The 23,697-nt window shown below is 35.5% G+C and overlaps 2 protein-coding genes across 8 annotated transcripts in view; one reads left to right on the forward strand and one right to left on the reverse strand.

The window, feature by feature from the left end:
- The first annotated feature begins 1,163 nt into the window (after positions 1–1,163).
- Lsm10 (U7 small nuclear RNA associated Lsm10) lies at positions 1,164–5,064 on the forward strand. Of its 7 annotated transcripts, none has more exons than XM_073956923.1 (4): positions 1,561–1,773; positions 2,022–2,045; positions 4,040–4,560; positions 4,622–5,064. In XM_073956923.1, the coding sequence occupies exon 3, from the start codon at positions 4,116–4,118 to the stop codon at positions 4,545–4,547; it is 432 nt and encodes a 143-aa protein (XP_073813024.1). In that variant the 5' UTR covers positions 1,561–1,773; positions 2,022–2,045; positions 4,040–4,115; the 3' UTR covers positions 4,548–4,560; positions 4,622–5,064. The 7 variants fall into 7 exon arrangements, with proteins under 7 accessions (XP_073813027.1, XP_073813024.1, XP_073813026.1 ...); XM_073956922.1 differs by having other exon boundaries at positions 1,568–1,620; XM_073956926.1 differs by lacking the exons at positions 1,561–1,773; positions 2,022–2,045 and adding an exon at positions 1,164–1,181 and having other exon boundaries at positions 4,113–4,560; positions 4,622–4,760.
- LOC141387349 (putative fatty acyl-CoA reductase CG8303) overlaps positions 5,063–23,697 on the reverse strand; it is a 55,401-nt gene continuing 36,766 nt past the window's right edge. Inside the window, exons 3-7 of the mRNA XM_073956920.1 lie at positions 21,278–21,610; positions 8,267–8,771; positions 7,754–8,195; positions 5,927–6,184; positions 5,063–5,859 (exon numbers count right to left, since the gene is read on the reverse strand). Of these exons, the coding sequence (XP_073813021.1) occupies positions 5,727–5,859; positions 5,927–6,184; positions 7,754–8,195; positions 8,267–8,771; positions 21,278–21,550 (1,611 nt within the window). The 5' untranslated portion in view covers positions 21,551–21,610 and the 3' untranslated portion in view covers positions 5,063–5,726. The remainder of the gene's footprint in view (positions 5,860–5,926; positions 6,185–7,753; positions 8,196–8,266; positions 8,772–21,277; positions 21,611–23,697) is intronic.

The following is a 23,697-nucleotide window of genomic DNA, read 5'->3' on the forward strand; positions in this document are numbered from 1 at the left end:
TAACAGTTTTCCAACAAGAATATTCTGGAGCCTAGCTAAAGAAATTTTTTACTCTATTTGGCACTTTTAACATATAAAAAGTGAAGCTCTAAGTTCCATATGTTTTTGTAAAACGCGATAGCTATGCACATACATCTACCATTATTATTGTACCATGCCTTTTGACGTTTTAAGCCATGGCTGCAGGATAGCATTTTTCAGTGATTTTCATACCTGGCCTACCTCAATTTTATTGTACCATGCTGGGTACTATCCAAGATCTATTTAACAGGTCACGTAAGTAGCACAAATACAACACTGTTTTGGCCAAAAATTCTTCAATATGTCAAAATGTTTGTTTACGTTTTCATACAATTTATTCACAATAACAAAATATTTGACAGATTGAAACCAATCAGCTGGCCGTTTTACGCCACCTTATTATTTCATCATGGTACTATCAAATCCAGTCAGCGGAATTCTGCCACTTGTACTGCATTTCCGCCTTATTACAAGGATTAATTTTGTACAACACAGGGTGTATCATAAAAACTACGTTAATAACATGAACTGATTTTACCATTCACAATAATGGCAACAGCTGATAGACTAGAGCTGGCAAACCATCGATATTCCCAACATTAGATATTTTCGATATAATATTTTGAAATATCGATTGCTATCGATATTATCGTTAAGTTGTCAATACCATTAATTTGGATATGAAAATGGCGGAAATGTCAATGCTTTTCTCGACATTTTGCACAAGTAGTTCACAGAAATCTAAAGGAGAATAAACAATTGCCTTTATTTTATAAAAATATTAAAAAAAAATACATTTTACCTTCCCGAAAAATGTGTACGTGTGATTACGGACTTACTTTTTCACACACACAAAACCGAAAAGCAGCGAATTTTCTATTTATTTCAATGAATTTTTTGTGGGGGAATTTTGTTCCGATAATATCGATAGGCAAAACTATCAATCGATATATAATTTTTAAAAAACAATCGATTTTATCGATAGTGCCATCGATTTTTTGCCAGCTCTGTAATAGACATTGGAAGGGAAAATATCCCAACAAAATAAATTGAAGGTAGTGCAATGTGGACTAGTTCTTTCACGGCATGCTCTGATGCAGTTCAAACGGAGTCGTGAAAAAGGCACCCCGTTCGCTACATTTTATTAGCAGTTGATAGAGGTCCATACCAGTATATAAATCATCTCTACAGGCAAGCGGCATACATTTTCCAAAAAGAGATAAGCGTGTTAACATTAATGTACAAAATAAAACAAAACATATTTAATTTTAATTAAAAAATATTAAATAAAATCATTTAATTCACGAGAAGAAAATTTCACAATGGAGTGCTGTTGGAGTACATGTCGAAATCTTAACTGGTGATGGGAAGACAATATCAAACCCATTTAGCCCATGAAGCAAAAACAGTTCAGCTTGGATTAAATGGAGAGCAGCATTTTCCCGAAAATTAGATTTGGTTTAACGTATTGCCAGACCACTTCAAATACATTACGGTTGGAACGTATTTAATTTGATCTGGTGAATTTAATGTTCCATTGACCATTGTGAATGTCTCGATGTCAACAAAACCGCCTACTTCATCCTGAAAAAAAGAAAAGTAGAAATTTGTGTCCAATAAACTGCCTTTGGAAACGCAAATATAACAATATTTGGAACAAGTTGAGTTTAAGCATTAAGCTCAGATAAAAATTATGATTTTTTTAAATAGCCGGCCTTCGGCCGGGGTTTTAAGACTTTCTTCTATGAACAGGTGCAAATCTAGGGCACGGGAACAAAATATCTTTTAAATTAAAAAATTTTCTCTAAGTAGCCGACCTTTAACAAGGGAATTTTCGAAACTTCGCAGGCCCATATCTCGGGATGTATAGACTTCCGCAATAAATGTTGTATATATTTGTGATCAGGGTAACGAGACCTACCTGTGGAAAAAAATTGGTCCCGATCCGAGCTTAATGCTTAAACTCAACTTAAGCCCAATATTTCACAACTTCGTTGCAGATCGAACAAACATCAGCGAAGCAAGTAAGGATCATGATATATACTACATATACTATTCACTATAGTCCTGATGGTGATATAGATTTTGTCTTCCACAAATCCAATTATAATTCCGAAAATATGGGCCTTCAAAGTTCCGCGAGAACGGCCTTTCTCCTATGGACAGGTGCAAAAACAGTTTTTTAAATTGCAAATTTTTCTAATTAGTCGGCCTTGAAACATAAGAATTTTCTGAATTTCAGAGGCCCATATCTCGCGAAGTTTGGACTTGTGCGAGACAAAATGTACAGTGACACAGAAAAGTATACATACACCCTACAAAAATGCAGTTTTGGCTAATTCGTTGAGTTTTTTGCAGCAACAACTGCACTGTGTGGCTCCTTGGTGACAAAATAACCATAATTACACAAATTTATTTTAATCTAATACGTATATTTAATACAATTAAAGAAATTCAATTTTCACAACACAGAAAAGTATACATACACCCCAAGGAAATACGAATATTATCGTAAAATTTATGGAATTAGTAGCAAAATTTATACATTTTTTAGTTTTGGCGAATGTCTCTGGGGGTCTGAGATATATTTTAGAGAAAAGAAAATAATTTTTGGGGGTCAAATGCCATTATTTAGGGTCAAATTCCTTATATACCTCGTTAAAGCTGACCCTTGCTTAATTTTTTGCGTTTTTAGGTATTGTACTTTATAAAAAGCACAAAATTAGTTTCAGATAGCAAATCTTGAGACCCAAGAAAGTTTTGGAGTTGTTATTGAGCAAAATATTCCTTCCTGGACGTCGATTAATGCACGTTTTTCTTCAAATTTCTCAGGAAGTTAATATATTCCGCGGAATTCCTGGCGCAAATTACATACAAAATGCATTGAATTGCCTTGTAATATGGTCTGATACAATCCTTGGGCATTAATTGAATCAGAAATGTGACATATTTTGTTACAAACCTGTTCCCAAAGCTTCTAAAGCAACAAAATATAAGCACTACCAAAAAAGTATGAAATTTGTACTGTGAACAACGTCGTTTTCGTATTATGATCATTACCGTTACAATAGGCGCGAAACGTTTCGTATAATTGTACATTTCTGAGTCAATTGATGCCCAAGGATTGTATCCGACCATATTACAAGGTAATTCAAGGCCATCTATATGTAATTTGCACCAAGAATTCCGCGGAATCTATTCACTTCCTAAGAAATCTGAGGGAAAACGTGCATTTATCGACGTTCAGGAAGGTATATTATGCACAAAAGCAACTTCAAAGCTTTCTAGGGTCTCAAGTTTTGCCATCTGATACGAATTTTGTGCTTTTTATAAAGTACAATACCTAAAAACGAAAAAAAAATAAGCAATGGTCTGCTTTAACGAGGTATATAAGAAATTGTACCCTAAATAACGGCATTTGACCCCCAAAAATTATTTTCTTTTCTCTAAAATATATATCAGAGACATTCGCCAAAACTAAAAAATTTATGAATTTGTCTACTAATTCCATAAATTTTATGATAATACTCGTATTTCCTTGGGGTGTATGTATACTTTTCTGTGTTGTGAAAATTGAATTTCGTTAATTGTATTAAATATACGTATTAGATTAAAATAAATTTGTGTAATTATGGTTATTTTGTCACCAAGGAGCCACACAGTGCAGTTGTTGCTGTAAAAAACCCAACGATTTAGCCAAAACTGCATTTTTGTAGGGTGTATGTATACTTTTCTGTGTCACTGTATATCGTTATACTCAGGGTCACAAGGACTATCTGTGGTTTATATATAATCAAGATGCGGGACGGGGCCCTAAACTCAACTTATGCCTAGATAGTTAACAAGCTTTCCAAAATTCAGGCCCTCAGAAGAGATATCTTTGGATTAAGGGCGCATCAATCAATGACTATTTTTTAACTATCTTTTCAGATTGCCACAGTATTATCTAATGAACTTGGCAGAAATGATTGTACAACTCTATGGAATTATTAAATGTTTAAACATTTTTTCATTCTAGGATATGGAATCGATGTGTTTGTTGTCTGCAAGAACGCAATTCTAACAAATATTTTTTTATATAATTCAACCAGAAAATGCAACAATTTTCCCGAAAAGAAAACTTTTTAATTGCCAATACCTTGAATTGTGTACCATTCCTGTTGCAAGGTCATTCCGTTTTAATAGATCTGCGCAATGAATGTTCTGTGGCCGGTGTTATTGATAATGCTGACGGTCACATGAATATTCACTTGACCAATGCTGTCTTTATCAATCGTCTTGGACAACAGGTACCATTCGATCAGTTTATGGTACGTGAACGTATGATACGTCAACTGCATATACCACCGGATGTTAATATGGCTGAGGATATACGAAATTGGTGTGAAAAAGGTTGTCTTAAGAGGCCATTACGTACAAATTCAGGAGCCAAGGGTGGTAAAAGGACCTTTAAACAAAAACGAGCCCAGGAGAGACATAAGGAAATACTGCAGGAATTGGAAAAGAAAAGGGCGGAAGAAAGTTAGAGACTTTGGTTGGGTAAGAGATATGAATATTGTTCTAATTTATTTACAAATGTTAAAACATTTTTTTATTTTAGGAAGACTGTGTTGAAGTTTTGAAAGAACATGGGATCGAAGTCTGCCACAAATGTGAAAAATTCTAGCAAGAAAATATTTCTATCTCAATTCTTACAAATAGTTTTATATAATTGATCGGAATTCGAATCAATAAACGAGATAACTAAAAAGTATTACCAAGTTCGAAAAAGAACCTCGCGGCAGCGTGATCTTTCGGCTACAACTACAACTAAATTCGAATAGTTAAAAACGATGAGTACGTAATTTCAATTCCTTTTTCTTTTCCATTAATTTTGTCATCAACCCGTTGCTTAAATACTTAAGAACGTAGCTTCAAAGACTGATTCCTTAAGAACTTCTAAGAATATCAGATACCTCTGTCTACTCAACAGCACCATTGTGTAGCAGCTGACATTACCACTTCCGATCTTATTTCCAATTTTATAAATGAAACGAAACAATTTAATTTTAGGTTCCTTTATTTATTATTTTATTTGTTAAAATATCCTTAAAAATATTTGAACAAATTATTAGTTTAATATAACATATGTATGTATTTAGGTATAAACAATGGTATCTCCTTATAATTATTTTTCTCTTTTGTATATAAAAATGCCACTACTTTTATAAACAAAAAAATGTACAAAATACCAAAAACAAAACTTAAAACTTAGCAATTGAAAGAACTTCTTTTAAAAATACATTAGAAATGTTTTTCTTGTTAATTTGTAAGAAAGGTATACAGTAACTAAAAACGTATATATTTTTTATATTGTGTTTACAAATTCTTCCAATTGTATAAAAAAAGGAGGAGGATGAAAAGTTCTTTTGTTTAAACTTCTACATCATTGCATTAACCATCGATATTATTTAAACAAAATAAGAGGTAGCATGAATTAAAAAAGTGTTGTAAATATTGTATAAAAAACAGTTACAGAAGAAACAAAAAATAAAAATACAAAAATAAGTCTTATTATAAAAACAAAAAACTATATTAAAAAAGGCAACTAAAGTGGGGAAGTTTTTGTATTAGACAAATATGTCTTTATATGAATGAAGTTGTTGAATGAATGTTTTTCTAAAGGTAATGTGATCATGTGTTTGCATAAATTTTGCTTTGCCATTTTAGAGCCAAACCAAAAAGCCCCACACTACCAGGGCCAACACTGAACCAAGTTTAATGCCAGTCAATAGACCAAATATGGCAAAGAATATCAAGAACAGTACTACAAATCCGGCATAGTAAAGGAAATCAAACCTACAATGATAAAAAATTAAAAATTTAATGATTTTTTTTTAATATTTATGTATAATTTATAACTTACACTTTCCAATATATTCTATGCCAAGTGGTGGTCTCTGCCGATTCTCTGAAATAGAAACGTCTAATGCCAATAATAACTCGAGCCAAAAATTCAGTCCAATCACAACGACTAGAATCGAAATTATAACGTTTACGATCCTCTTCATGTACCACGCTCATGATACGTAGGGCATTTTTCAAATCGTAACGGAAATTCTTATCCAAGAAATAATCGAAAGCTTTGCCACCTCGGTAAAAAACGCGCATGTATTCGTAGACTCTGTAAGGGAAAAGAAAAAAATATACTTTTAATAAAGGCAATGATGGACCAACGCATGTTTTGTTACCGATATTTAGATATTGGGGAATTTAGGTAAAATAAATAATTTCTAGTAGATACATTATCCAATTGTTTGGATAATATAGATACATTATCCACGTTGTTTTAACAATGCATATATGCGTTATCCGCGTTAAATAATGGAGATACATTATCTAAGATAGTTGGTTAATGTAGATACTTTACCCACGTTATTTAGATGCAGATACAATATCTAAGATATTTGTTTAATGTAAATACATTATCCATGTTGCTGGGATAATATAGATACATTATCAAACTTGTTTTAAATATACATATACTACATATACTTTATCCACGTTATTTGGATAATGTATATACATTATCCATGTTGGTTAGATAGGACATATGGTTGATGTAGATACCTTTGGATAACATAGTTACATTATCCTCGTTGTTTGGATAACGTAGAAATGGGGAATGTATTCGGATAATGTGAATACATTATTCACGCTATTTAGATAATGTAGATACATTATTTACATCGTTGGACGCCGTAAACAACGTAGACACATTATGCTCGTTGGTTAGGTAAAGCAGATATATTATCTATGTTATTTGGACACAATTTAGATGATGTAGATACATTATCCTCGTTGTTTGGATAAGGTAGATACATTATCCACATAATTTGGATAACGTAGGTACATTATCCACGTTGTTTAGGTAATGCATATACATTATCGAAGCTATTTGGATAATGTGGACACATTATCCGCACTATTTAGATAGTGTAGCTATATTATACACGTTACTTGTATAACGTAGATACGTTATCCACATTGTTTGAATTATGTAGATACATTATCCACGTGTTTTGGATAAATTAGATACGTTATCCACGTTGTTTTGTTAATGTATATCCGTTAAGTAAGTTATTTGGTAATGTAGAAACTTTATCCACGTTGCTTGGATAACCTAGATGGATTACTCACATTGTTTTGATAATGCAGATACATTATTCACATTGTTTAGATAATGCAGATACATTATTAAAGTTACTTGGATAAAGTTAATAAATAATAACTTAGATACATTATCCCCTTTGTTTAGATAATGCAGATACCTTTTTAGATGTTATTTGGATAGATAGATTATGCATGTTGTTTAGATAAAGCAGATACATTTTCTATGTTACTTGGATAATGTAGATACATTATCCAAGTTGTTTGGATAACGTAGATACATTATCCACGTTTTTGGATAACGTAGATACATTATCCACTTTGTTTGGATAACGTAGATACATTATCCACGTTGGTTAGATTATGTAGATACATTATCCACGTTGTTTGCATAACGTAGATACATTATCCATGTAATTTTGATAATCGAATTTCCTTATCCACTGTGTTTGGATAATGTAGATACATTTACCACGTAGATAAATTATCCACTGGATAATTTTCTTCTTTATCCTGTTATTTTGATTGATTTTTGATATTATACTCTTTTTGGCAACCCCCCCACCCAATTCTCTATACTTACGTATGCTGTGGCATGCCAACGGAAAACAACTTCTCTGGTATGGAGTAGACCATAGCGGGCAACATATGGAACAAATAGAAGAACAAATTATAACGCCAACCATTACGCAAAATGGCCTTGGGTTTCCAGACGAAACTATTGGGAGGATGCTTTTGCACATTTTCATTGATAATATCACAGAATTCCGATAGGGTCAAGGGATTAACTTCACCAGATGTGCAATGGATCACCTCGGGTTGTTCAATTTTGCGCGTGCCAACATACCAGCCCATGACCAGTGAGGAATTGATTACATAATCACAAGGTATGATGTCAATGATAGCTGAGGCACGGCCCTTCATGGTGCGGAAAATGCCCTTAATGAAACCAGCCAAAAAGCCCAAGTGGCCGGAATTGGCATTGCCAACCCAACCGGAACAGGGTTTTTCCCAGGTACCATAAACTGAAACGAAAAGAAGAAAATGAAAATATTAACAAATTAGTGAAATCTTATCTTCTCGTCCACACACTCACCAATTGATGGCCTCACAATGGCCACTGGCATATTTTTCATTTCGGACATGAGTAAATTTTCCGATAGATTTTTGGTAAACGTATATGTGTTGGGATGATCATTGGTATATTTTACCGTTTGATCTTCGGTGAAATTTTCCCACATCGAATCATCTTCGGCCATTTTCATCATTTCGTAAGGATCACAACGTGATTTGTACACTTCTTCCAATATGAGGCCACGATTGTTGCTGTTACAGAAGGCTGTGGAACAGTAAATGTAAGCGGAGAGATTTTTCAATTTCTTAGCCAATTGAATGGTACGCCAGGTACCGGTCAAATTGGTTTTAATTGCCGTTCTAAGTGGGGAGCGGAAACGTATCGTGGCAGCACTGTGATAGATGATATTGACATTGTCAATTAATTCCTGAAGGATTTCATCATCAAAATTGAAATTCTCCTCGCTCAGTTCACCCACAACGGGTTTTACTTTGGCCAACGTTTTTTCATCGTATTTTTCAAAAATCTGGAAAATAAGAGAGGGAGATTTGGGAAATGCATTAGATGTACAGACATACAGTTATACAGTTGTGTCTATCATAAAATATATATAAAATCAAAGAAGTTAAAAAGGATCTGTCAGCTATGTATATACCCACAACCTGTGACTGTACAAAAGAAATATATAATAGGTCCCCAATTTTAAAAGTAAATAACATTTTCGAAGATGACAAAAGAAATTTTGGAAGTTTCCAATGTTAATTTCTTGGATAGGTATCAAAACGGTGTTATGTCCGATCACCGTTATGATTTTGAACTCCAGGATTTTTTTCGGGAGTAAAGACCGCGAAAACATAAATCATATAGATGCATTATCCGCGTTATTTAGATAATGTAGATACATTCGGATAATATAAATACATTATCCATTTATTTGATAATGTAGATCAGTGTTAATCACCACTGGGCTCGCGAGCTGTGTCTGTGTGAACACACACAATTTCAATTGTGGTTAGTTTGAACGTTACTCTCACCACCGATCATCTTCTTTGTTTTAGCAATGAATTAACGCACACGATGTTTATCTAGAGAGGGATAGATAATCTCGTGTGTGTGCCTAACACAAACGCAGCGGTTGAATTTGTTGTTGCTGCTGAACACTGATGTAGATACATAATCCACGTTAATTTGAATATGTAGATACATTATCCACGTTGTCCGGATAATATAGATACATTTTCCACGTCATTAGATAATGTATGTACATTATCCACATAGTTCGGATGATGTAAATACATTATCCTTGGTGTTGGAATAACTTAGAAGATAAAAAGAATAGTGGACTCGGAGATAACTCTCAAACTCCAGGTTTTTTGGGAGTAATGTCCACGAACACATAGCGCACATGACGTCCAAAGTATTTCGGAGATATTTTGAACGATTATCAGATTTTTGTATCTGTCCAAGGGGTGAAAGTTTAAATACCGGCCGAAGGCCTTTCGATTCAATCATTTATTGACTTCCTCTAGGAAGAGTGAAATCAAGACTGCTAAGCGAAAGACATGGTTCAGCTTTAGTGAGTCTATAGAGGGAGTAACAAAAGGTGCCAGGTTTCGCAAGATTCTATCTAAATATCAGGAGTTCTCTTTCACTTTTGCATCGATTTTGATGGTGACTTGCGTACAGAAAGCCACAATCGATCCTGCACTGAAGGGAATAAACAGCTGTTAGACAGATTAACTAGCAACCCAACACTTCAACAGCTTTTAACCTTAAAAATTGCCGTGGCCGGATGTGGTACCAGTTATGCTTCTGAATGTAGAGGTGTTACCAATCCTGACAGAGATTTTTAAGACCTGTCTGAGTTTCTCGTACATAGTTGGTCAATGGAAAGAGGTAATGGTGATGAACATTCTCAAAGCGGGGAAGCCGAATCACATATTTCCGAAAGGCTAGATACCAATTAGAAGAATTTCTTTTTAAAAAGGTTACTGGATCTTGAGAGAATGTGAAAAATTCAAACTTTACTTTGGCAGCTTTTCACGATATAGAGGGGCTTCCAGTAATGTAAAACTTAAATCCATAATGCTCTCAACAGCACTGGAATTTCCTCCATTCTCGAGAAATGGATTGATAAGATGCTGAAAATCAGGATCATGAACGCGCAAATAGTAGAGAGCTCCATAGAAAAGTACACCACAAGGAGGAGTTTTCTTAGCCCTATTCAGGCTTCTGGTAATAAACGAATTTCTTGTTTGTTTCGACCAATTGAAAACTAAGTGGCCTATCAACCTAGACTACGGTGACCAATATTTTGGGATGAAAATAGAGTACACACACGAGGGATACTACATAAGTTTCGGGGCTAGACAACAATGTCAGGCGTCATTTACCATTTCCATTGAAAAGCTTAACATTTTCTACATAAGCGTACTCAATACGGTTTGACGTACCACGTATTGCGTTTTTTTACAGGACTTAAAGAATTAATTTGCATAAAAAATATGGAATTTACTTGTGAACATTTTCGCCCAACCATTTTTTAAAGTTTTCTACGCGATGAAGCAACATCTTATAGTCAGTTGGAGTCGAGAAATTATTTTCTACATTTATCAAAAATGAATTTCAAGAACTTTTTTCATCCAATTAATACTCTAAAGCAAACTTAAAATTCCATGACAATCGAATTAGAGTTTCATATTCCCGAAAAAATGGCTCGACTCCGAAACGTTGGTAGACACGTTAAAGGTTTGCCGTAAAGTAAATTGAGTTTTTGTGAAATTGATTGTAGAGGATCTCTATCCTTCCCGCTCTCTGCCAAACAATCAATATATTTTACGGCAAACTTTGTACTTCCAAGAGAAACGACACTTGCCGCTAATTCTGGAAGGGGCGTCCGCATTGGCCGTGAAAAACGTAGAGCTCTATCCCAAAAACTGAATTTACTTTACTTTTTACGTATGACTACTGACATAGCTCTGTGAAAAACTGGTTTAATGAATTCAATCGTAGTGAACGCTTGCTCAGCTAAGAAAGTAGTAGGTGGTCCAAAAACTCCCGTTGTGACAGAAAACATTGAAGCCGTGAGTAAACTGATAATGCAAGATCGCCATGACAGAGGCATCCTTGGACATTTCTTTCACCGGTTTACATTCCATACTGCATGAAAAACTGGCCGAAAAAAGGCTTCTTATCGATGGATTCCGTAACGATTGGTGCAAGAAATTTAAAAAAAAATACGACCGCTGTACAGGCCTTATACGATGCGTATGAAACGACTGATTTCATTTCAACAGCGACAATATTTGGTTAAATTTCTACCTAGGTTTCTCGGATTTCATTGTATTACCTTTGTATTCACATGTTTTTGTAAAACAAATCAAAAATAGAGGACATAGAGTACATATGATGAAAATAGAGGACAAATAGAGTACTTTGACAAAATAGAGTACGGACACCTAAAATAGAGTACTGTCCTCTATAATAGAGTACGGTTGGTCACCGTAACCTAGACGGACATGGTGCAAGGTGCTTTGGTATAAGTGTCAGACTGGCGTCATCACAATGGTCTTGGAGTGAAACCAGAGAAAACGGATCTCGTACTATTCATTAGGAAGCACAAACTTCCCGATTTCCAGCCACCAATTTTGGATAGAGTTGCATTAGAACTATCTCTCGTAGCTAAATACATCGGTACAATCCTGGACCAATGCATGATCTGGAAAAAAACGATATAAAGAAACGGACAAAGAAAGGTCTTGTTGAACTTTATTTTGGCAAGAATTCCTTTTTAGAAGTTGAGAACACAGACCACAAGTCAAACACTGGTTTTACGTAATCGGGGTGCTGCCCATTTCAACCCATGGTGGACTTGTCTTGTGGCAGGCACTTGGAAATAAAGCACCACTTTCCAAACTATCAAGTGAGCAAAGGACTGCGTGAATTGGTGTAATAAATAGCACCTCTCAGTCCTGCTTTGAACGTCCTGCATCTTCAACCTAAGGATATGCTGGTCCAGTTTCTAGTGGCGAGGACGGCTTTTTGACTCCAAGTGTCAGGAACGTGGCGATTTTTCACAGTTTGGAGATGCCTCAGGTCTGCTTTGAACCCTTTCCTGGATCGCCAATTTCTCTATATTCGGATTCAGTTTAAAGCTGCGAGGACGATTTTAGGCTCCGAGAGTCAAGAACGTCAGCGAGTTTCACAGTTTGGACATGCGAAGGTTTTAAAGGAATCGGGCGACAGTAATCACGAGCGAATATATGCCCACCTCTTTCGGGTTTGACTCAACCTCAGTAATTATTCTAAGCAGCGACATTTGGGTTGAAGGACGGTCTGGAAATATATAAAGATGTATCCAACATGGAGGAAGGCAGAGGTGTCGGTGTCTATTACGAAAATCCAATTATCAAACACTTATATAAGTTTAACTATAGTGCAAAGGGCTGAACGGATGCATCAAAAGCAAACATCAATCTCTTTTGAACGCAATCTTGGATCGTCAACCTCCGGATATCATGATTCAGTTTCAAGCTGCGAGGAATATGGCCACCTCTTTCAGTTTTGATTCTCCCTCAGTAATTATTCCAAGCATGGACCTTTGGGTTGAATGTAATTCTCCTCTGGACGGTTTGGTAATATATATAAAAGGATCCGAGATGGATTAAGGCACTGGCGCGTCTTTATTGCGAAAATCTACTAATCAAACAATCATCTAAGTTTAAAGATAATAGTAACGTCTTTCAAGCAGATATCATTAATGTCAGGAAAGCACCAGAGTGGGACTTTTAACTAGTCTCACTGGACCAGTGACTATATATGTTAATTGGTATGTGATTCTAATGGCTCTCGAGTCATGGACCATCGACTCACAAGGTATCCTTAATTGTGGAAGGGCTCCTCTGTATGTACGCCATATGATTAAGCTTTCCTGGCTTCCAGGGTATAGCAACATAATGGAAACGAATTAGCCGTTGAACTAGCTCGGTATGGCTCTAAGTCGATCGATTTGCCAATTGATGAATCTGTTAGGCCACCGATGTGCTGCTACATCGACAAACTTTGTGATTTCTACCTTGAGAAGGCGTACCTCAAATGACTTATGGAACCTAGAAACAAAGCAATGTGGCCTATCATCTCCCATTTTTGAACAATTTCCCTTCTCTCACTCGATTAGTTAGGGATGAAGATCACTGTGGAGCTTATTAGGTAGATCTATAACTTGAAGTTGCCGTCACTGTAGATTGTGTGGAGATGTAGATGCATCTACTTTGCAGGTCCCTATCGTTGCACACAAGGAGACACCGACAACTGGGTCGATACGAGATAGATTCTCTCACCTTCCTATGAGACATAGATTCCGTTACCCTGTTTTAAATTTGAAAATAAACATATCATGGCATGACAAATAAACCTAACTACTACCTGTTCCTTACTCTCTTTCTGTTCCGGAAATTTCCTCATCTTCACTATCAATTTCAATAAACAATAACCATGGAATCTTCTCTTTGTCATCTTTATCCTACACAGGATAAACACAATGGCCCGAAGGTCTCCGATTGAAGCACTCATTGGTTATAAGCTGGCTGCGCATCCTTAAACCTAACTAACCATCTTCTAGGACAAATTGTAATGTTTCCATGATCACAATGACTGTCCGCTATTGGATTTCTGACATAATCCGCGAAGTGGCCTTGTATATCAAAAGTGTTGAACTTTTGTATCCGTTCAATGTGTAAACTGTATAGAAATAAGACAACTATCCTACCTACTAAGGAAATGACTATTTTCTTCTTCGGAAATTTCAAAAAACAAAATTTTTCGGAAAGACAAAAAATGGTTGTCTTCAGAAGCACGCCACTGCCGCATCTTTAAATATTTTGATGTATTTTTGGCTACCTTGATTTTAATACATTTATTATCAAATTCTAAATTTCTGCGATGGGGTTGTAAAGAGTAAAAAGAATTCTGAATTCCGACTGGCATATTTTTACTTATTTTCAACTTTAACCATCGTTGTACATAGTTCTACATAATATTCAAAATTATGTTTTTGGAATGCTTGCAAAAATTACCTTTTTTCTCTTAATGTTTTTTTTTTCTTTACATAAACAGTAAAGTTTGTTAAGCATCGTTTAATGTTTGCCATTAAGTTACATTTTAGAGTATCTCATTTGTTTGCAATTAAACGCTTATAATTGTGCTATTTAAAACAGTTTACTTAGAGTTGAATGCCTTTTTTAGGGTAATTATGATTTAAGTACCGTTTTATGATGAGACATCAAACTAAATGTACTGATGATGAATAAGATGACCAAAATATGGATATCAAATATTTTATTATGATCGGTAGAGTAAATTTCTGCTGGTACATCACAGCATCGTTTGTAATGGTCTATGGTCACTTTAAATGTTATCTACAACCTGGTTTGGGAAAAGTTAACTAATTGGTTTCTGTCTTTTTAAAAAACTGTAATACATCGAAATAATGATCCCATGTAAGATGAGCAAATTCCAACCAAAACCACTTTCTTGCAGCAGCAACGGTTAGCATCAGATTGAACTTAGTGAATAAAGTATGAAAGTATGGCACAACGTACGCTGGAGATCATGGGAAAACTGCCAGTACAACAGACAACCTTAGAACACTCCACTTAACTTATTCAGATATTTAATGAAAGCACTTCTCCATATTAGTGCAATGATAAAGTATTACCCGATACATTCAAATAACTGCAAAATCCGTACTTGGATACCAAAGGCCTTCATCAGGAGACCAATGGTACGATCAGTTTGATGCGGTATTAATGAAAAAGCGATAATACGGAGATCCAATAACAATATGAACTAAAATTAGAATCATGGAGCACTAATTGATATAAGAATATTCTTCTCCTTCCCTTTATGAAAATGTTCGTGGACATGTTGTTGTATTCGATTAGGTCCTCAAAACTTTCCTTTTATATGTAGTATTAAGGGGCGCGCTTGAATTAAGATCCGCCTAGAAGAGGTAAGTAAATTTTCACTCTAGTAGGGATTTATTTTCAGAATTTCAAGGTTCTGTTAAATACTCCGCGGTCGGGTTCACCTTTGTTATTTTTGAACTACTTTGTCACTTTGTCGGATTTTATAGACAGTCTCCTTTGCGAGGTACTTTCTTCTTCTTTATTTGCAATTCCGTATTCGGATATTAGCGATCATACAATGTTAATTATTACAGAGTTATTTAATTACATATTATAAAGTTAAAACATTTCATTCAATTATAGCTAGTTCTCTGTTTCTTGCGGCGCTTAAAAGGCTTATTTCATCTTGGTGTCCTGTCCATTCCTGAATGTTTTTCATCCATGTTATTTCTCGTCTTCCTCTTGGTCTGCGACCTTCAATTTTGGTTCTTATAATAGCTTGGAGGAGATTATATTTTCTATTTCGCATAATGTGTCCCAAATAAGCAGTTTTTCTCGTCTTTATAGTTCTGATAATTTGATTTTCGGTATTCATTCGCCTCAGTACTTCATTATTTGAGATGTGATTTGTCCAGGATATCTTCAAGATCCGTCGGTATATCCAAATCTCAAACGAGTGCAGTCTTCTCTCGTCTGCTGCTTTTAGTATCCATGTTTCTGCCGAGTATAATAGTACTGACCATATCTAGCATTTTACAAATCGTTTTTTTTTGTTTCCAGAGTTATGTCATGGCTCGTTAATATTTTTCTAAATTTATGAAAAGAGTTTCTTGCCATTTCAATTCGACATTTTATTTCTTTTGATGGATCCCAGTTTTCATTAATTTGAACTCCGAGATATTTGAATGTTGAGACTCTTTCTATTTGAGTACCATTGATGCTTAAAGGAGTGTTGGATTCGATGCCCCTACTACTTATAATCATGAACTTTGTCTTTTTTATATTAATTTTTAAGGCATATGACGTACTGGCATGTTCAAGAGCATCTATTAGTTTTTGTAGTCCTGCGAGGCTGCTTGCAATTAGGGTGATGTCGTCGGCATAACGTATATTGTTTATAATTGTGTTGTTTATTCTTATTCCGATGTTTTTCGCACATATTGAATCCTCAAATATTTTTTGGGAGTATAAATTAAACAGAAGGGGCGATAGTACGTAACCCTGCAACGATAGTACGCAACCCTTGCCAGTATAGGTTTTTGATGCATTTTATATCGCTATCCTCTAACCCAATTGAAATCAAAATTTCCATCAATTTGTCATGGTTGACCGTATCGAATGCCTTCTCGTAGTCGACAAAACATATATATACATCCTTTTGTATATCGCGGCAATTTTGTATAAGTACATTCAAGCTAAGTAGGGCCTCTCGTGTTATGCATTTCTGTTCTTGTGGTATCTGTGAACAGACTTCTAATATATTTTTCCCAGTGTTTCTTCTTCTCTGAAGTTTCGTATATGGCTGTATTATTCTCGTCGAAAATAAATGCAGATGATCTTTTTGAATATATTCCAGATGCCTCTTTTAACTTTTTGTGGAGATTGAAGTCGTCATGTAGGATTTGGAGTCTTTCATTTTCCTGGCACTGTTTATTTAATTGCTCATTTTTTGCGGCACGAATTGCAACTTTTATTTCTTGGTTAATTTCTCAATATTTTTCATAATTTGAGTTCTTATATTGGCTCCTTTCTATGCGAAGTGCGCGTATCTCGTTCGTCATCCATGTGTCTTCTCTTTTAGCTGTTGTGGTTCAAAGGATATTGTTGGTTATGATATTCACGGAGTTTTTTACATTGTTCCATAGATTTTCGACATCTTCTCAATCAATATTGCATAGTTCTGCATTAAGGTGATCTTTCATGGATTGTTTAGTGGAAGGATCATTTAATTTTTGAATATTAATTCTTCGCTTTGGTGTTTTCTTTCGGATGGTAGTTAGCTTTATCTGTAGTTTGCACAACAGAAGATTATGGTCCGAGGGAACATCTGCTCCTGGGTACGTAGATTATTTATTTATGCAGGAGGAATATCGCTTATTTATTAAAATGTAGTCGATTTGGTTTCAAACAATATTTTTGTTATTGTCTTGCGGCGATTTCCAGGTGTAAAGCCGTCTTGGGTGGAGGCGAAACATAGTATTCCCAATCTTAAAACGGTGTTCTTGACAAAATTGTATCAGCCGTTCTCCTCTTTCATTCCGATGTCCTAGGCCAAATTTTCCTGTGATTCCTGTTGTTTCTTCTTGCCCAACTTTAGCATTAAAATCTCCTTGGATTATGGTAATGTCGTGTGGTTTTGTCATCTTTAATAAATTTTCAACGTCGCAATAAAACTGTTTCAATTCGTCGTTATCGCTATCGCATGTTGGCGCATATACTTGAATTATGTTCATGTTTATAGGTTTTGCTGATATTTTTACCATCATCGCCCTATCAGAAATTGGAACATATCCAGCAACACAGGCCGCTATGTTGCTTTTTACTATTATAGCGACACCCTTTCTGTGAATTCCTTCTCTGTTTCCGGAATGGTAAATTTTTGCGTTCTGGTACTTTACTCGGGTTAAATGGGTGCATAGGGGTATTCTACCCACTTGTATTACTACTTAATGTATTACTACTTAAATGTATTGTTGTTATTGCGTCGATATAAAACATCACAATAGTTGTTGAGTTTCTTCTTCTCTGTATTTGTACATGGATCGTGGGGTGTAGCGTGTTGTTCCTTGACAAATGACCCATAACTGTAGTAGATTGCGAAGATTTGCTGGATGACGGCGGGCTGTGATCATGGTCGCATCAATAAATGACAATTTGGTATGCGACAGAAGAAGTTGGAAGTTTCCAGCTTACAATTTAAGGCGTTTATGGGGTAGGAATCCCAAAGGGAGGAGATAATTATAACACTGAATGTTTCGAGTTAATAGCGAGGGAAGTGTAAAAAAAAGTAAAAACGTATTAGTCTGATTTGCCGAAAGAGATATGCCCTCAGCCTGTGTGAATTAAAACTTTCATCTATCGACAATATCGCATAGATTGCCGGCTACGCAACCAATATATCGTTCCCACAGGTCATTACAATTGGTCACCGCATAGCTTAGAGCTTTAGGGAGGTACCGTGATTCGAGAACAGGTCCTTAACTGAACTTATCCGAAATTTTGTGTGGGAGGTTGCCGAAGGAGTGGACCGATATGGCCCATCTTCGAAATTATAGTTCCGACAAAATTTTACGATGGTCAAATTTTTCACCGAATCGGCAGATCCGTTCGATAGTTACCATGCGCTCCAGCCACACTACACTTGGTGCCGTAGGCCTTTTTACAGTCTTCGGCCCATTTTCTCAGGAAGTATGGACTTGCCCTTGAAAAAACTTGTACCGTCATAAGGCGGTGCAGCGAATACAAGTTGTTACAACAAAAATCAAAACGATTCAAGAGCAGGTCCTAAACTGAACTTATCCGAAGGAGTGTACTGAAAGAGTCCATATTAGAAATTCATCTATGTCTGGTAGAAATTTCACGATGTACATAGTATGGACCACATCGGATACTCTCTTCATGAGTTATCTTGCGCACGATTTTTCCGAACATTTTCGAAGTTTGTGGGGTGGTACCTGAAGGAGTGCACTGATATGGCTCAACTTCGAACTTAAATTAAGTTTGAACAAAATATTGCGAAGCCCAAATAGTAGCCCCAGTCTCGACTATAGCCTTTGCTTTTTGGCTTTCGTAATATTTTGTCCAAACATAGTTTAATTTCGAAGATGAACCATATCGGTCCACTCCTTCAGGTACCACCCCCACAAAAGTTCTAAAATGTTCGGAAAACCACCAGACACACTTGAGGTTCCAATATGGACTATATTCGGTCCACTTCATCGTACATCCCACACAAGTTTCGGATAAATTCAGTTTAAGACCTGCTCTTGAATCGCTTTGATTTTTGTTGTAACATTAGGAAGTAAAATGCGCACAAACTTTGGGTCAATGCCATCAAGGCCAATAGTATTTGACTTCACACTTGAAACATTTTTCAGTACTTCGTCTAGAGATACACATCCAAATTCAAAACCTGTACCGTATACTGGGTTATCCGTGTGTTCATTAATAGATCCATAGAAAGAGGGTTCTGCAGGTACAGTCGGTACTTCTTGAATGTCTTATTTAGATCATGCAAATCCCCTTGGTAAGTGGTGTAAGATTTAGATTTTCTTTTCTTTTCTTTTCGAGCCGATAGCTGAACTGAATTTCAAAGCGTAATATTCTCTTTTCGCAGCATTGATTAAACGATTAGCATTAGTTCGTGCATATCGAAATTCCTCAAATAACTCCGGTGTTTTGAACCGCTTCCATCTAGAATAAGCTAGATCCCTATCTTCTATATGTTTTTTAATTCTAGAATTGGACCAAGATTTGTTATTTGAGGTCTGGCCTTCAAATATCTAATGGGAACCGTAGCGTTATAAAGGCTGACAATATTTTCTTGAAGAAAGCTGACTTGTTGATCGACAGAAGTGAACGCATATAGCTCATTCCAGTCTATTTGTGACATAATCTGAACGTTTAAAATCTCTATACTAGGTATGAACTTCTTCCTTAGCCACGGAAAAATTGTAAGCTAGATAGATAAGATCGTGCCTTGAGAAGCAAGGGGCAGATAGATACCTGGTCATAGAGTAAAATATTTTGAGTATTACTAAAAAAACTAGTCTATGTTTGGGAGTTGTTGAATAGTTAACATATTAACTAACAGGTAGTTTTTTTCTCGTTTGGAATTTGATATATTTTAAAAATTATCTGTACAGTTAGGTCCACCTCTTCAGTTATTGTTTTGTTTTTTTGTACAGTAATAATTAGTTTTCGGCAAAGCCGACTGATTAGTTTTTAGTTGTTCGTCTTCAGATATAAAGAAAAAAATATATATCTTTCAAATATGTATGCATTTCTTAAGAGTCTTATTTTCCGATTAAGTTTCGTTTCACAAGTTTGTGACTTAAGTCTTTTGTTTTCTTGTATTTACAATTTGTCGTTTTAAGTTTGTTGCTTAAGTCTTTTGTTTTTAAAGAAATTTTTAACAAATTTACAGCCATATTGAAGGCAATAACATTGTATATTCTTTTAATACGATAAAGTAGCGGAAAGTATGTAATATCTTTACTGGATTACAATCGATAAAAGCTACAGTTATAAAAGCATCATAATTTTCAAAATTTATTTATCTGCGATTAACTTTATAAGTTCGTGTCTTAAGGGTTTTTTGGAGTTTCTCACGTTTGACGTTTCCAAATCTATTTTATTACAACTGTCTTCAAATGGTTATAGATTTGGTTTGAATGAATTTAACAACAAAGTTTGTTGCTTAAGTCTTTTGTTTGTTAAGAAGAAAATCAACAAATTTACAGCTACCTTTGAAATATCTACAACTATCTTTAATATTAAACAAAAAACAACAAAAAGCTATAAAAAATGATGCCACTCGAGATGGGACAATGATGGCGTAAAAGAAGCAGAAGATCACATAAATTGCTGCAATCAAATCGACTGCAGAAAGAAAAAACTTAATTCAGGGAACCTACAGAGATGCTGGGGGTTAAGTAATTTACACTCTGTGTATGTAAGTTTGTATTAAGTTGCCTTTGTTGTTGTTATTATTTATGTTATTATTTTGTCGTTTGTTGTAGAGTTTTTTCTTCTTCTATTAAAGCCATTATTGTCATTATAAATTGTCTGTCACTGCTGTGTAAGATAATTGTGAAATTTAGGCCTCAATGTTTGCTCCATGGGATGAATGGATGGATTTGGTTGCTTGGCTTGGAAGGTGTGTGTGTGTGAGATTTCTTAGTTTAATTTCTGGGTGGGGTATTTAAACAATCTAATCAAATTTAATCACATGTTAAGGCCTAAGACAAGCATGCAAGGTTAATTAGTGGACATGTGGGTTGGGCATTTATTTAAAACAACGACTACAAAAACAAAAATATTGTGTTTTTTCAACATTGTTGTTACGAGGAAGAACCCGCTATTATTAAATCAAATGAACTTAATTTTAATATTACCATCAACTTACCGGTTTCGTCAACAACTTCCTAACACGTTGATTTGGATCCCAATTCTTTTTTCCGCGTACCAACAAATAAATGGTACCTATGTCCGGTGTAGCATCCAACAGAGCCTCTATTAAAACAGTACCCAAGAAACCAGTGCCGCCGGTCACAAATACATTTTTATGGGCAAAGAATTCGGCTATGGTGCCAGCATCATTGCCATCTTTGGTTATGTCAGTGATGGGAGTTTTGAACTCCAGATCATGAGTTCTGTCATGATCAGTCATGACAGCCATATTGTAATTGATATTTGTTGGAGGAGCCAATTTGACGGTTTAAACTAAAACGGTTGTTTGCTGAAAGTAAAAGAAGAAGAAAAAGAACACACATAAATTAATAATTAATAATAACAATAATTTATTTGAATTGTTTATTTCCGCACACATGGAATATTACCAAGAAATTATAAAATTTGATTTTAATTTTTATTTCCTTGGAATGATCGTCGTTTTGTTTTGTTTGTTTCGCACCATAGCAAAAACCATAGGCAAAATTTATGTAAAACAAAAAACGGTCGAATTCTATTGTGGGTCTGACCTTCTCATAACTAATGACTGCTAATTTGTTAACAAACAATATCGTCTGCTCTCTGATATAGTATGTCTGTGTGTTACGGTGTTAGTTAGCACATGTATTTTTTAATTACAAATTCTTTAACCGAAGAGCTTATTTCTAAGTTATTGTTTTTGTTTTGGTGTTATGACAGCTTAAGTCATGTGGAAATAAAGATGACGTGATTCCATGGTGCCAACTAGTAGTTAATTGTATCAGATAGTAGAAGTTCCTTATTAAACAAGTAAAAAATATCTGTCGGTTTTGCCGACATAGTCCATTTATTCCTTTCGATAGATAGAGCTTTTGAACCATTGTATCAGGAAGCATGGAATTTATTACGAAAAACATAATATCGCTGTAAACAGGATCACAAGGAGTACCTTCGGTAAAAATTTCCAAAGGATCCTCGAACAGACTTTAAAATTCAATTAAACAAAAAATGTTGAACTTTTGTGTGGGAGTTACCTTAAGGAGTGAACTGATATGGCCCATTTTCAAACTTAAACTAAGTTTGGACAAAATATCACGACATTAGGACCAAATCGGTTGATCCATTTATGAGATATCGTACGTGCCATGTTATCGAATATTTTTTGAACTTTAGTGGGGGAGATACCGGAAGGAGTGGACCAATAAGTACCATCTTCGAACTTTACCTAAGATTTGCAGAAATATTACGATATTCAATGTTTGGAACAACCCAATATCCAGTTCGAAAGTTGTCGTGCCCACCTTACACTACGTAAGGTGGTTGTAGTGTTTTTTAAGCTTTCGGACAATTTTCTCAGGATGTATGGACATACCCCTGAAAAAACTTGCACTTCTCCGAAATGTTGTAGGGGTACCTTTGGGTACCTCCCAAAGGAGTGGACCGATATGGGTCCACTCAAACTAAGCTTGGACAAAATGTCGCAAAGGCGAAATTTTGGATCGAAACGGTTAATCCGTTCGAGATTTATCGTGCGGTCCAGCTAGTCCGACAGACGGACGGATTTCGACCAAACACACGTGGAGTCTAAAATGTATATTAGGGCGGCCAAAAAAACGACAAAGTTTTTTTTTGAAACGCCTAAACCCCCTAAATTTTTTCCATTTGATCAAAAAACCTTATATATGAAATTTTATGGCGATCCGTGCTACCAGAGGGATCTTTGTTCCCATAGTAATTTGTATGTGGCCAAATCTGCATTTAATAAAGAACTCTACAAGAAATTGTGAAAATCGGATCAGATTTCGATCAGATTACTTTAAAGGAAGTATAAGGTAGTCCAACTTTCCGACAAATGTAAGTGTGCGGACAAGTAATTCACCAAAATAAAAGAATGCTATCCACCCATCTAAGCAATTCCACGGCGATGGGTTGTTCGATACCTGATTGCACAGAAGCACACAACATCCGTGGTCCGGCCTGCGGCTGCCTCCTCATATATACACTTATATATACATATATATGTTTGTATTTGAATCATCAGGAAAACCCATGACCAATATGGATGTGCTCGGTTTGTTACATTCACATTCACAACCACTACACTCAAACTTGAGTGTGATGCAATAGATGCTGGGCGTGTGAGTGACTACGACAGGGACTAGATGCTGCATGCTCCTGATACGAGTTCCCCTAATAGCAGCTCTTAACACCAGCCGTTGCTGTTCCAATCCTTGAAAATGCATCCGTATAGCAATGCAATTGCAATGGACACTGAGGTAAATCGAGGAAATAGTGGATTTTATGTCACCGCTGCGACCGGAGAATCAAGCTCAATAACAGCTGCACTTTACAGTGTTGTGATGGTTAACAACGTACTGAGGAAGGATCGCACCAGAA

Source organism: Musca autumnalis, unplaced genomic scaffold, assembly GCF_047663935.1.
Source record: "Musca autumnalis isolate F117 unplaced genomic scaffold, ASM4766393v1 scaffold_5, whole genome shotgun sequence".
Lineage (NCBI taxonomy): Eukaryota > Metazoa > Arthropoda > Insecta > Diptera > Muscidae > Musca > Musca autumnalis.

What these genes read in the sequence shown, in the direction of transcription:
- Lsm10 (XM_073956926.1), top strand. Translation starts at nt 4,116, where the DNA reads ATGCAACAATTTTCCCGAAAAGAAAACTTTTTAATTGCCAATACCTTG.